Genomic DNA, 15,876 nt, shown 5'->3' on the forward strand with positions numbered 1-15,876 from the left:
ATGAGAACGGTTTTTAATAGTATAGACTCATATTGACACTTTCGCATGGAAATCATCATATTCCCACCATTCAAAAACGACAATATTTTTTTAAAATAAAATATTTAGTGAAAACAGTAAAAGACATGCTATTGAAAATTGTCTCTAGATATCAAAATATTTTAAACATATCTAACTTGCCTGCTTAATGCGGAGTCTGGTTTGACATATACAGGTGCACGCTTCTCTATGTAAAATCTACAGGTGTCGATTTCGGTCTCGGAGTCTCGGAGTACTGAAATATTTAAATGATAATATCAGGGTTAATAATTCTGTATTATATTCCAGTTAATTCTTGTATCTTAGAGAATTTGATTATACATACATGTATATTACGACGAGTTACGGTCTAATAAAGCCTGTGTCGTTGCAACCAGATAAATCTTATTTTTTTGTCCCTAAACTTGTTAGGAAAGTAATGATACAGATCGGGTTTCTTTTTTGATAAATCAAACTTGTGGTCAGTGTTATGACCGCTAAAGGGACATACCTGGTAGCTGATGAAATCAACACCTGCTTTGATAGTTTTACCAGTGACCAGGGTACACTTTATTTCCGCTACCAAAAATATCAAAACGCACCCGCTTTACCGGAGACGCTCTCATGACCCAAACTGTAGATTACACGCACATCAAGATAAAATCAAATTGGAAAATCAACAGGACAATTTTCTTACTCTTTCACTCCTGAAATTTCATAATGAAATGGTCCAGTCTTTGATTTGGAAGAGTCTAAATACGTCGGCAGGGGTGAATGTCTAAATAAATTAGGATACACAGGCGTCTATCGTACTCACCACCTGAATCCCTAAGGTTTTGTCAGAACGCCCTCCAAACCTATTCTCATTGCTCAGTGTTAGAGGGAGTTGTTCCAGGTCTTTCATGCGCCGAATAAAAGCGTCTTCCGGTTTTCATAGACAACCACCAACCTTAGTAAGTAAAAGTGATAAAAGCATTTCATTCTATTGTCTTCATTAAGACCTTTATAACAATAATAATAAATTGAAACGGCAGAAAAATTCGGACGAGAATGATACTAAGCTAAACATTTTAGCCTTAGGGCTATAAAGGACAAACATAGCCAAGGTTTAAAATAATTTTTTGAGAAAATCATCACCAACAGCATTCTAGATTGCAGTAATCGTATTTATTAAAGCAGTCATTTTAAACGCGAATCTTTGAAACCAGCGTCAAATTGTACAAAAGACTGTTTCCGGTATCGAAACTTCGCATTAAACTAACTTATGCCTGCGCTGATAAAGCATAATTTACATTTTTCGCATTTGCACTAAAATTTGACTTCGCTCAAATAATCACAATGTTTTACAGTACACTGCTTACCACGAGTAAGTGTTTTTGTAAGGTTTATTTGTATAATGTTTAATTCTCTTTATTGGTTACTAACTTACCATCGAAGCAGTGTATAGGATAGTTACAAAGTATGCCTCCGTCAACATAAGTATCCGAGGATAAATGAAAGGCCGACTTGTACGTCACTATCTGGAACAAGCCTGTTATAAAATAGTGAAATTATCCGAATAAAAGGGTCATAATGAACTAATCCGAATAAATTAGACCTAAAAAATAGTCATGTCATATTATGATAAAAAATTGCTCATACTGTTATTTTGATTTCATGGGTTTTAACTTTATTATAGAAATAGATATCTGTGTTTTTAGGTCTCATATCTCATATTTAGTATATAATAACTATGAAAATTGGCAAATTTAATTACTGAAATCAATTATCAGTTCAATGTCTTTTAAAAAGTTGTTCTGCCATTGTCCTTGAGAACTTATTGGATGATAGTTCTGTTTCTGTTGTTTCCTTTAAAAATAAAACTTCAGCAGCTACAGAAAAGGATAATCATTTATAATCGAAAATCCTTCATGACTTTCCTACTTCATCAGGAAATTTTATCGGATAAAACAATATCTACTTGGCATGCAATGTGATTCAGTACCTGGAATTGACATTGACATGCGCACTGCAAGTCTAACAGGCATATCCGGTGTGGTTTTCGGGTGACAGTACTCTTCGACCATATTGTTGACATTGGTAACCACAATGCAGAGTTCTTTTCCGCTGATTTTGTAAAGCTGTATCAGATAATGTAAAACTTTCTATATGGTTGTTGTTAGAGCTAATAACAAACATTTTCTAGGGGTTTTTTAATCGTTAGTGTCTTCTGGATGATTATCTTCATCCAATGCTAAACGATTAATGCGTGGTTTATGAAAACAGGCGTCGTATAGCTATTAGTTACATACTTTCAGCTATGCATATACATGTCAATACATTCCTGTAATTATTTTGATAAAATGTCCTTGTATATCACTTACTTGATCAAATGTTACATCGGCACTGCCTGCTTTTTCTTTGAGTTTCTCGCCCATCCATTGGTTAAACTGTGACGCACCACTGAGGCCATACCCACTGATGAGTCGAGGTATATATGCGGCAATTCTCCAAGGAAATGAGCCGTCTGAGGAGAATATATATGTCATTAGTTATGATCCATTTTGTATTCAGTTAGATAATTAGTTAAACAACATAACACAAAAAATCCTATTTCATTTAACCGGACAAAATCCATTAAAGACAAAAAATGCTATTTCATTTAACCGGACAAAATACACGAAACAAAACGTGAAAAATCCATATGTTATGTATTAATTCAAAAGAAAAAACGTTTTAGGTTAAATACTTATGTTCTTTTATCAGAGTGTAGGTATCCTTTTCTAGACTGCCACAAGATAATACAGACCTAACATTAAATTCATGGAGATGTCATTCTTCATGAATTTCTCAATCTCATATGAATCATAGCCCGCGGCAATCAATGCAGCAGTTATTGCCCCGGCACTGGTTCCTGCGACACGTTTGATTTGTGGATATAAGCCAATCTCTTCCAAAACCTATGACATAAATGATAATTATTAAATACATAATTATCATTCAGTTTATGTTAGGTGATTGGTTCTGATCTTCTTAGAAGACATTCAACTTAATTTCAAAACTGAAGAAAAAGGGTTACATATTATCCCAAGTTGGGGTCGACTGTAAACAAAAACGCAATTTATAAAACATGTTCAACAAGTGTAAATAATCCATTGTCTTTTTCCTGCAATGATGAAGAATGAATTTGCATAAAGGTTTTTATTCGATAGTGAAGACCATCTGAACAATAGGTTTAAAGGTATGTCTTCCTGAGAACCGGGATTTACAGAAACATAACAAGAGGCCAATGGGCCTTAACGGTCATCTGATCTTTTGAGTTACCATGGAAGGTTTGTGAAAAATTTATTGAAATTGGCGAGGCAGGTTTACACATGAATATTTTGAACCAATCAAATCATATTAAACATATTACAATCCACCTCAGGGTCTAAGATAACCCATCAGATGTGCTACTCACACGAACTACTCCACAATATGCACCGCCCTTGCTACCACCGCCTTCAAGTACGATGTTTTCAAATGGGTAGTCCTCTTCCGCTGGATTGATTTGTCTGGCTCGCAGTTCCAGCTCACTTGGAGGTGAAACCTCCACTAGGAATGGGAGAATGAAACGTTTTACCACACTGTCTTTGTATCTAAGTGTTTATCCTCGATACTCAATGGGTTACAATGTACTAGCACTGACGTCATACCCACCCATGGTTATCTCATAGTGAATCTGTAGACAGTTTAGGAGAAAAAAACTGACCAATCACAGACCTACAGAGACTTACAGATCACAAAGAGAAAGGGGGAGGAATGGATAGAGAGAGAGAAAGACGGAGGGGGAGAGAGATCCATCATCAAAGCCACACAGTCAACCACTGTGTACCGTTATAGAATTCCTTTGATGTATATTAAAGGCTGAAATTACCTGTGTCTTTCTTTTGCCCTCCAGTTTTTACACTTATGCATATAGATCAAGGGTGGATATTATGCCAGTGATATTAACCACACGAGTATCGAGGATGGTATGTGCTACTTCTAACATAAATTAAAGTCAGACATTGTTATCAGTACTGATAAAAATGATGAAAGCAAAGCACTTCATGCTATACTACACTAGTCATGTTAACGTTTTAAGTAATCAATCCGTTTGAATTATAAATACTCGTACTCTCCTCCTCCGCCTCGTCGATCTCGGTCTCTACGTTTTCGTGACTCTGTTTATTTCCCATTTTGAATATCTACAACAGATAATGAATATATATCAAAAGTTCTGTCAACTGTTTTGTATGCAATATCCAGTTACCCTTATGCAATTTTAGCACATATATTGTGAAATGTAATCTTTTTTTTAAATGGCTAAAATAAATAATTACTCATAGGTACGGCAATAAACTAAAATAGAAAATATGGCCCATTTATGGTCTCTAGATCTGTATTTAACTCATGGAGCTAACGAATGGAGAAAATATAAGTCGGGAGGGAACTGAAACCTTAATTTGTTTTTTAAGTAATCAATCCGTTTGAATTATAAATACTCGTACTCTCCTAATTGGTTGAAAAGTGTTTCTCCTCCGCCTCGTCGATCTCGGTCTCTACGTTTTCGTGACTCTGTTTATTTCCCATTTTGAAGATCTACAACAGATAATGAATATATATCAAAAGTTCTGTCAACTGTTTTGTATGCAATATCCAGTTACCCTTATGCAATTTTAGCACATATATTGTGAAATGTAATCTTTTTTTTAAATGGCTAAAATAAATAATTACTCATAGGTACGGCAGTAAACTAAAATAGAAAATATGGCCCATTTATGGTCTCAAGATCTGTATTTAACTCATGGAGCTAACGAATGGAGAAAATATAAGTCGGGAGGGAACTGAAACCTTAATTTGTTTCTAGAAACGTATGTTACATGTATTGATAGTATAATATATAACAATCCCAAAAAAAATGTCATCGTATTTTTTTTACGTAGCATTTGGAGAACTTTTGGAATTTGTGAAACTTTAATTATGTTTTTAAGATTAAATCGAAATAAGCTTAAATTGGAGACCTATAATTCTTCTGATTACTGACAACATACTTAAGCAAGACTTATGTCTAATTGGTTGAAAAGTGTTTCACCAAATTTGTATTGTAGGGCGGGATATAGCTAATAACATTTCATATATAGTGATGGGATCGATCAAGCTATAAACTCAAAATTGATTAGGAAAAGCTTAATCTTGAAACAGTTTTGTTAAAGATTGCATTTGAAAAGCGCTTTATCAAATGGATTGAATACTTGCAATGCGTTTTCAGCTAACAGCTGAGGCTTTGGACCAAATAATTTTGAAAAGAGTTGATATTGATGGAATTAGAGAACCTTTGTTCGACAAAGAGGAAAGGTATTTCAGCATGAGGATGATATAACGTTAACTTCAAAACAAATTCTCTATTAATGGGGTATTTTATGTAATAGGTAAATGCATCGCTAGATGACGAATGACGGGTTTTTTAAACCAGAAGCACACGCAGTAGTCTTTTTCTTCAGTTTCAAAAGGTGCTTACACTATTACCACCATTGTAAAGTTTGATTTTTTTAATTTTACTTCAAGATAAAAATATTCAAAATAATTAATTACGGCCAAAATAAAAGTCCATAGACTATACCCTAATTTGGATCGAAGTACTGATTGCGCATCCATGAACTTTCAGAAATTGATTTGAAGATGAAATACTTTAAAATTAGATTTAAATCTGTATTTAGATTTCTTAAAATCAACAATATATTAAAGAAAGACAAAGGAAAATATTTCCTATCTTTCGTTGGAAACATGAAATTAGGTTTATCTTGTTTTATTTGCAAGTTCAAGCGTTTGCAATCACGGGGATATGAGAATTAGTTACATATTATATAATCATGGACCCATCAGAGTGCCCTAAGACCATTTTAGACGTTTAAGAGGTCTAGATAAAAAACGATAAAAATCATACTCTACATGGAACTATATACGAGAAGGGTGGAAACTCACAGACTCAAAATTTCTAACCCGCCTACGTTTAGCTGCTATAAAAATACATTTCTAGTACATCGTCATAAACACGGTTACTACCGTTGGAAAGAGCGATAACTTTCCTTTCAAAATCATCCTACACATATATACAACGTCCCGTCAGTAAGACGATATAAGCCCCATTATGACAAACATCTTGAAAATCAGCTAATTAAAATTCATACTGGCTGTGTGGCCGATATAATATGCATGAGCGAGGCTTCGGCTGCAATCTCATTGGCCGGCTATAAAAAGTCTCTCTTCTCGGGACGTTGTACATCTATATATGGATTTCGCCGTTACTGATCAAACATATACAACTGTGGACTTTTTGAAGATTTTAGAATTTTTGGCCCATGTGACATTCGATGAAGTTCAAAGTCATTCATATTAACATACTTTGAAGGCAATTATGTCAGCATGCTGTATGCCTAATATTAGGCCTTTAGGCTTTCTAGAACTTCACAAAAAGTCATTTGAAGATTTCAGGTTTTTGACCCCTGTAACCTTGAATATATGTCAATGTAAATCATATTAACAAACTTAGTGGGCATTTATGGCAGCATGCTACAGACCTAATATTAGGCCTCTAGGTCTTCTAGAACTTCATTGGAAATCATTTTAAGATTTCAGGATTTTTGGTTTTTGAAAAATTTCACTTTTGAACTTTGACCCTTATTTCCAACCGTAAGGTGACATTTTACAGAAACGTGTTACATCAGTAATTTACTCCATTTTTATTCTAAATAACATATTCAAAAACGAAAGAAATTCGTCAAGCCGTGAACAAGATATTGACATAAGTTTAAAACCGGAAGTGAGTTCATAGCGGCCTTATTGGATTTTTGACTAACATGAAAATGTTGCGGTGATATCTTCAACTCATGCCCCACAATATGACACATGACACATTCATTGGCATATCTCTTACCATTTCGGAGATCCTTTGTATACAAGTTTCTGTGCAGAAGAATGATAAAACCAGAACAAAAACAATAGGTCTTTTCTACCATAGGTGAAAAGCCCTAAATATAGGTAATATACAATCGCCCGTAGCTATGAACACTCCCGTAAATGCAAAAACCAACCAAAGTCATAAGGAACATGTTTTGTTTGTTCTGCATTTGTCAGCCAATGTCTTCAATCACGGGGACTTGTGAAAAAGCTAATTCAATCCAAGATTTGAAAATGTTCCACCACTTACATTTTGATGATTTTTTCTCTTACCAATGGCATTTTACATACTGTTTAATAGTGTTAAAATTAGTTTGTATTCAACGCCCATAAAAGGGTGTTTTCCATAAAACACAGTTTTTGTGTCTTAAATGTTACTACCAAAAATGACATTTTTGAGATTGTTTCTTCCATAAAACAGCCAAATGGCGCGATGGAAACATGATTTATTGTCACAATCATGCGATCAATGTATTCTTTACGTTGACCATCATTAGATTAGATTCTCAATAATATTTTACATGACATGCACATTTTATCAACGCTTAAACAGCTTCTGAAAGGCACAACTTTGAGAAGCCATAAACAAATAACCAAGTGACCTAAATCTTTATACTTTATAGATTTGTGACCACAACAGCATGGGCAATGCACCGCCAACAGGAAATTTGAATCAGAGATGGGGCCATTTTGGAAACAGACCCCTTACGAAGTTGTTAGTCCTAACAGGTCTTGACAGTGTGAAACAATATTTAGTACAGTGCAATATGTATATCAGATACTGGTTTAGTTAAGTTTAATATTTTGTTTTATGAGGAACCTCGGGAACCCATCACCGGCCCGATTTCTCTTCCACGTACTGTTAGTAAAGTTTTTGAGCCGGTTATTAAAAATAAAAAAAAAGATCTGTATGATTTTGTCATCGATAACAATCTTCTATATACATTTCAGTCTGGAGTTTTTTTCCGGGACACTCTACTGTGTCCCAACTTGAAGAGATTTATCATAATGTTTGTGTATCATTATGAAATAAACAACAACCATGTATTTTCTATATTTCAAAATAATTTGATAGGGTATGGCATCGTGGATTACTTAAAAAAATTCCTTTCACATGGGATTATAAATGTGAAAGAAACCAAATTGTCGTTTTTGGTGTCTGTTAGTCAAATATATAACAAGGGTCGGTTCTTGGACCATTTATATTCTTCATATTCATAAATGATATATCAGAACATTGGGTTTCCTTATCTTGGATGCAGTGCTTTTAATACTGACTCATTCAAAATTAATCTAGTTATACAAAAAATGTATCACCATCTTGTCGTTATTCATTTCCATTTCATTCCTTCCAATGTGACCAATGATAACCGTGTCCTACTTATAACAAAAATTTTAAATGCATAGTATGAATATTTATACTAAAATATAAAGTTAAATATTTTTAATATTTAACTTTAAATAAATCCCATGCAATAAAGCCTCGTGATGTCACAGCGTCAACAAAATTACTATTTTCTAGGTACAATTTTAACATTTTTTTTCAGAAACTAGGGTGGATTTACTTGAAAAGAAACAAACAGCGGAATTTGCGTTGAAAATATCACGCAATTTTCATGTATGGAGAATTGACTTTCTGTCGCGTTCTTTTTTAATTAATTTCAAAATGGCGGAAAAATCGTAGTTGTAAAATTGCAATTAAACGTCGAGGTATGAGGGGAAAAATACTCTTTCATATGTTGATATAAAGTACAGGGATATTCTACCCTCGGGATCAAAAAATGTAAAACCATCGGCAAGCCTCGGGTTTTATAACATTTTGTGACCCTCGGATAGAATATCCCTATCCTTCATATCCACATATGAAAGAATCTAATAATATACATAGCACAATGCAATCCATATATGATAAAAAAAACCTGTACTAGGGTTGTTCAAAAAATAGTTTTTCGAGATTTTTCAGAAATTTTGTTTAAAACGAGAATTTTCACTGCATATTCTTTAAAACGACCATCTTGGATTTCCATATAGCGGCATTCTAGGACTCTCATGCAAATGACACTATATCAACAGTTATCAAACCCTCATGCACTCGTATACGAAGCGTCATAATTCTATCAAAAATAACCAAGACCTCATACAAGCACTTCTCTTACACAAAGTGGCGTAATTTTATTCGGAAATGTATATTTTGATCAATTTATGTGTTTATCGTCTAACTATATCTCCCTTCGTCTCTTTATTGTTTATATGTGATCGAAATTTGTGTAGGACACAACACACTTTCTCCACATGTTTTTTTCCACGGTACCGTACTCACTATAACAAATCAATTGATCCGTACCAATATTAACATTTCTACGGAAAAGTATATAGACCTCTACTTGTTGTTTTAAATGTCATTTTTCGGACATACATTATAACTTATGTCGACATCTAACTAAAAATATATCGTAATTTAAATGTCGACATGTTTAGATAATATCACGACTTTTTTGCAATAATTTAGTCGTGAAACAAGAAATGTCAAGATACAGAAAGTCGATTTAGGTGTGATGTCAATAAACTGAAGTCGATAAACTGAAGTCGATTCGATAAACTGAAGTCGATAAACTGAAGTCGATTGTTTCCATACAAAGCAACTTATCGTAGTGTTCAAGTCGTACAACTTAAAAATGTCGATTTGCGAAACGCAGTAAAAAATGCCAAATTGACATAAGCTATATCGAAAAAAATGATATTGAACACAACATATAGAGGTCCATATATGATTCCGTAGAAAGGACCTTACCTGTTTTCATGACAATCGCTTTTATCTTATAGCGCGATCACCTTGGATTACAGTATAGCGTCTAGACTCCACTACGCTCCATGCTTCAGACCGTAACCAATAGTTGGCTGGATTACGTAGGTAACAGACGATAGTGGTTATCTGAGTTTGCTACAAGTGTTTATATGTTGATTATAAATGACTTAGCAAATGTTTTTGCGAAAAAATGTATTACCATTTTTATTGAATTCTCCACTACTGCAAGGTCCCTCTATAAAGGTATCGGACACCAAATCAGATACAACCGACCATCGATTATGTCAAAAATGATTCCGATCAACCTTGGCTTAAACACACATCCCTGTACATATGTTAGAAGGGGATGTTATTCTAGCTAGCTGTTATTCTAGACATTGAGTTTTTATCTTTATCATCAGTATTTAATCAGATAGATACATTTGAATCTAATGTTGACAATTTCTCGGCTAAACTCGACAGACATTTTAGAAATAACCGCCAAATAATCCCTAAAACATTACACGTGAGGTCAATTCGTTACTTTTTACATGCCTACAGCTGTTTATGAAACATATTTATCATAAGACTAATATTTGCCTTAGCTTCTAACTTCTATCTCATATATGCCATCACCAGGAACCAGGTGCTTAGACATAGCAAGTAAAAAATGACTTCAGAAAAAATACGTCATATTTGATTGGCTTACTCTCAGGTCCAGATTGTTTTTATGATCCTGGAGCCTGTTTTCATATGCAAATCATTGGATTTTCTGGTTCTCCGCCAGTAAACAATACATTTCTTATCTTGTTATCTAAGCAGTTAAAGGATTACATTGAAATTATGACTTCATTTAACGCATTGCTATAGTGATTCGCATAGGTAAATATTTTCTGTGTCTCTGGGTTTGTTCTATAATTTATGATAACGACAAATCACTTGAGTGCACCTGAAGTAGAAGCAATGATCTGTTTCGAATATATAATAAAGATAAACATTTTAAAACGCTATCCAAACCGGTTCATTCCTTGAGCAACTTTTTATCCAAACCGGATCTCTACACAGGAGTATCATGTCAAAACAACAGCAATATAAATCATAATATTACTTATCTAGCACATCATTAAAGGTAGGTTTCGCCCATCCTAATAGTTAATGGCTGAACGAAAACGTGCGAGAAACAAAATGTATCTGAAAGAGAAGGAAATTGTAATGGAATCGACAGCATCTTAGGATATCTTTAGGAAGTGACAGTCATAGGTAGCATGTTACAAAAGTAGAGATAGAAGCCGCATCTGATGCGGAGCTTGCCAGAATTCTGTTGGACACATGGTAAATGTCAACACATGCCAGCGGACATGCAGTGGGGGACTATACCTATGTTTGATGTACTATGCTAGCGAGCGTATTTCATCTTTGATCTACTTATCAATTTCAAAGTATGAAATTCTTGCTTTGATAGTTGTTGCCGCATAAGTATTTCTCTGGGTTTTTTTACCTACCTTACGGCCTCGTTTTGGACAAAATGACATCATTGTTCTATGTAAAGCTTGACTTTGCTCGATTTTAGAGGAGTATTTTCCGGGTCAAGCTAGACAACTTACCACTTATATTGTTCGTTGTATGCATTGAAAATGGCCTGAAGATTATACCTATGTTCAGGATAAAAATTTAATTTCGTTGTCATTATATTTTATTGGGCGAAATCTACGTTTGACAAAACACAATGGTCAAAAAGGCAAACGGATTCGGGATTCGGGATTCGAATAACAAATCCGGTACCAGCACCTTATTCGTTGTTCAAAAATGAGCAAATAAATAACAATTTCAAAACATAAAAAACAGACCAACACATAATTTCACAACTTCAAAAAAAAATACCTCGATAAATTGTTTTGAGTTTGAATAACGAATGTGGTGCCAGCACCTTAGACATATCAACCCAGCAAAGGATGGCTTTCCTTTTGAAGATATTGTGTTTGAGGGCGGTGATAATAAAGAACTAGCTTACTGTACATGTGGAACTGTTCGTGTAAGTTTTCTCATCAGAGAATAGGAAAACGTTCAGTGCACACGTGTATTTAAAGTTTCATATCAATATTGACAATTCATTCATCTAAACACAGAGAAAAGTACAGAGTCCAGATGCCCCGGAAGGGTGCACGTTCTATGTCCGCAAGATTTACACCATGGGAAAATATCACTAATTTTTGTAATTCATTCTATTGATTGATTTCAGCTGCATTTACTTATGTTTAATAGTAAAATCTTTACAATCTTATAGTGGAGTTTGTAACATTCACGGATACTTATTGCTGAAATTTCCCCATGTGTTCTTCCGCTTTTTTGAACGTTTGAAAAAGATTTATATATGCACCATTTAAAATTTTCAGTATTTTTTGTAAACTCTTTACACACGTCACAAGCCCTGGCTTATTTCCCAGCATCGAGCGTTTCGCCAAAACAAGTACGGGAGCTATCACGGCGGCTTTGTTGTCTGTTGGATACAACTCACATGACGTAGAGAAAATTATAAAGAAATATCTGTCTAAGGATTTTAAGTTAGGTCGATATCAGTATAGGGATACCAATATCATGGTTGTACTTACAAGAATAGAAATAGTAATAAGTCATTATAACACCAATTTGAGCGAATCAATGATCCTTGATTTTTATGTTCGTTATATATGCCCAAAATATATTTAGGAAGCACTATGTACTGACAGTGAGAGCGAATGCCAGATATCCATAAATTTAAAATTATTTCATCAGTTCGATAATTATTCTTGCGTTTTATGTTCAGTATCCAGCTTTGATTTTTAAAGATATTGAAATATTTTGTCAATGATGTGAATCCGTCTGTTGTAGACTACTTTTATGTCTAATGTTCTTCCCAGTATTACCCTCATCCACACATTTCACATTCAAAAGTAGTGACTTGTCAATTGAATCAACCCTAACGTCAAGGTTACCTAATACTATTCTTATAGTGTAATTATTGTCGGTATTTTTTCCTCCGGACATTCCGGTTTCACCAACTTTTTTGTGCTTTAAAATGACCCTTTATGTTTATAGGATGAAAAGCAAAATCAAAACATACAAAATAAGTTCGATAAAACTAGTAGATAAAGCCTTGTCGCAACCGTGGCCTACAATGGACAGCCATTTGTATTTTTCCTCAAATCTAGACAAAAACAGTGTGCCAACATATTGATTAAAGCTGGAGCTCAAAGGTATACATACACTGGCCATACAGTTTATACCCCTGGTTACGTAAAAAAACATGCAATGTAGCCAAGTCTTTGGGCTAACTTGATATAAAGGATCGTTTGCTGATCGAGAAAAAATTGCAACATGAAAAAGCATTTATGTATGTACATGCATTGGTCTTTAAATTTAGTTGAATTCTGATGTAACTTATTTTATATATGTAACTTTAAACTTTAAAAGAATAAACCTATCCAAAGTAATAACAGTAATTAAATGTATTATCCCCCGTTAAATCTAGTGATATAAATCCCTTCTTTGGTACAGTTGAACATGCTTAGGTAGCATCCCTGGTTCGTTACTTGTTAGCATTTCAATTTGTAAATGTAACCATCATATTTACACTTGTTAGGCTTGTTAACTATACGCAGATACTAGCCGAGTTTGTTTACCATAACTGCATAGTAACATTGAACTTTGAACTTGCGTATGAAAATGTTCTATGCAACGTATAGGGGCTACTTTTTTAAAAGAAACACATGCCTTTGTTTACATTTTGACGTACATTACATTTATAATTTTGTTTTTCATAGAATTTTGGAAAAATGTAAACAGTATATATATTATATTTATATATAATACAAATATTTTTTTTTAAATTAACAGTTGTATTAAAGAAACGGGAAAAAATATCCCGACGTGCAGTGCTTTCATTTTTGTTCAAAATGGTGGATGTCAAATGTAAACAAATACCTATGTGTCTGTCTTCGTTCTACGATCGAGTCTTTGGTATGGACGGGCGTGAGGTCCTCTGACATAAGTCAGTTACACAAGTGAAGTTGTTTCATATATTGATGAATCTACCTTAGATTATATAATCACAGGGCTCCCAAGGATGCAATACCGTCAAGTCAGACGACAATCTCAAACACATCGAGCTACTTGAACACCGGTGTTTTGACAAACACCAGTGTGCAAGCGTGCGTCAGCTTCGCCTCGCTGCACAATGACGGTCACCGAGTTCACACATATGGCCGAGTACAAATACTTCATGTAATTATGCATTATATTAACCTTTACTAAAAGTAAATACATATTTAAATATCCGATCTAATTAAATACAATTATCTCTGAAAGTTATTTTGTTATTGCATGAATTATAAATAAAAAATAGCACGAGTGTAAATATAGGGATTGGTTTCGCTTTTATGCTAACCATGCTTGTATAGAGCAATTCCTTTAAGAGTTTATTTTAGAACCCCGCCATATATGTCATATTTGCACTATATGGTTCACAACCGCTGTTATTTTTATAATAGTCTAAGATAAGAGAAGTACATTCTTCAATGACAAGATTGATAATTTGCAGGAAGATCAAGTTTATGTTCAACTAATATAATGATGTTTTCTTTTCAAACAATATATATCAAAAACCTAGGAAAATGCCGATTCCTCTTTTTTAAAATAATATCAAAGTGACATGCATATATAAAATTAGTAAAATCGTTATATGTTTTATGCGATAGCCCACGAAAATGATTGTCTGTAAGATAGAATTGTTACGTTAATGACTAGTGTCTCCATATTTATTAAACGTTAAGGCCTTACTTATAACTTCCATAAAAACTGCTGAGTTCACACATTTGATCTTGTGTCTAGACTGTTGGTCTTTATGTTGAATAGTTGGTGACTTTCGGCCCCTTATCTGTCCCTTATCGGTCCCTTATCTTTACCATATTTACAAAATTATACAGGGTTTGGATGTCCTCGCGGCGACATCCGAGCAAAAATATATATTAATTTTTGAGATGATCCCTGAAACAGTCGTAGTTGGCCTCGGAGTCCGTATCTGCTGCGACGTTAGAAATGTCTATTGTAACAACGTTTTTTCCAAGCATTATTGAATCTCAACCGTTGTTGGATGGAGAAGAATTACCATGTGAATGGTGAATTACTTCAAATTTTCAGCTAAAAATTGCTGATTTCAGTCATAAAAAGTGTCTAGAAACTACCTAGAAGTACCCAGAATTTCAAATGAACTAAACAGGTTTCTATCCCTTATATATACGAAAAATTTATTTACATATATCATGATTTTATTTTGTAAAATGAAACATGTGTCTTTTGTTGCAACCTAATAGATCATGTAGATAAACACACTCGCCGCACGCTTCTCCACAACAATTGTTAGGGAAGAAATAATGAAGAAAACTTGTTTTTTATTGATATTTTTTTTGTCTCTGCAGATGTGTGCTACGGACTCATTGATCATGAAATCGACACCTGTTTCAATGGTCATTACATAGGTCTCCCCACCCTTACATTACAGCAGCGACATTTTTTAAGTTTGTTTTTACACATCCGATAGTCCTTATGTGGATATGTTGCAGTAGTGAAGTTTTCCGAGTATACAATTCGTTAATACCACGATAATTACCCGTAGTTAGAGGTTACACAGCTAGTGGTTGTTGAATATATAATTCATTCCACATGAATGAGTCACTTTTTTAAAGAAAAATTAGTGCAAAATGGTGCATATGTATATTACTTATTACTTGTTTCTACATAACATCATTGTAAATTGTGCAAATTACAGTAATGTAAACTATGTAAATATGGATACATTACTGTATCTATAATACAGCTCCAAACTTACCTCAAACTCTCTCAGCCACCTTGTTACACACTAGTGATAGAGTAACTATCTTTTAACAAAACATATCCCGAGGTATAGATTCAGCAATACCAGCGCATGCGCTTTAATGCCTTCCTACAGATGTATTGAGTGAAGATTACCTCGTAATAACTAAGGTAAATGTTGTTTTGTCTGCGAGTGAAGATTCGTGTAAACAGGTTTGTCAGCTCTCAGGGTTTTTTTATGACCCATTATCTCCAATGTTTGTGTC

At 34.0% G+C, this 15,876-nt stretch overlaps 2 protein-coding genes across 2 annotated transcripts in view; both read right to left on the bottom strand.

Annotated features, from left to right (window-relative positions):
- The window catches only part of LOC138308225 (uncharacterized), a 33,901-nt gene extending 32,979 nt beyond the window's left edge, over positions 1 to 922 (bottom strand). Inside the window, exons 1-2 of the mRNA XM_069249207.1 lie at positions 832 to 922; positions 181 to 274 (exon numbers count right to left, since the gene is read on the bottom strand). Of these exons, the coding sequence (XP_069105308.1) occupies positions 181 to 274; positions 832 to 922 (185 nt within the window). The remainder of the gene's footprint in view (positions 1 to 180; positions 275 to 831) is intronic.
- Positions 1 to 15,876, bottom strand: part of LOC138321598 (uncharacterized protein YqhO-like) — a 79,907-nt gene that overhangs the window by 59,291 nt on the left and 4,740 nt on the right. Inside the window, exons 3-8 of the mRNA XM_069265415.1 lie at positions 4,157 to 4,226; positions 3,458 to 3,591; positions 2,807 to 2,957; positions 2,382 to 2,524; positions 2,003 to 2,138; positions 1,448 to 1,549 (exon numbers count right to left, since the gene is read on the bottom strand). Coding sequence (XP_069121516.1) covers positions 1,448 to 1,549; positions 2,003 to 2,138; positions 2,382 to 2,524; positions 2,807 to 2,957; positions 3,458 to 3,591; positions 4,157 to 4,217 — 727 coding nt within the window. The 5' untranslated portion in view covers positions 4,218 to 4,226. The remainder of the gene's footprint in view (positions 1 to 1,447; positions 1,550 to 2,002; positions 2,139 to 2,381; positions 2,525 to 2,806; positions 2,958 to 3,457; positions 3,592 to 4,156; positions 4,227 to 15,876) is intronic.

This window comes from Argopecten irradians, chromosome 1, assembly GCF_041381155.1.
Source record: "Argopecten irradians isolate NY chromosome 1, Ai_NY, whole genome shotgun sequence".
Taxonomy (NCBI): domain Eukaryota; kingdom Metazoa; phylum Mollusca; class Bivalvia; order Pectinida; family Pectinidae; genus Argopecten; species Argopecten irradians.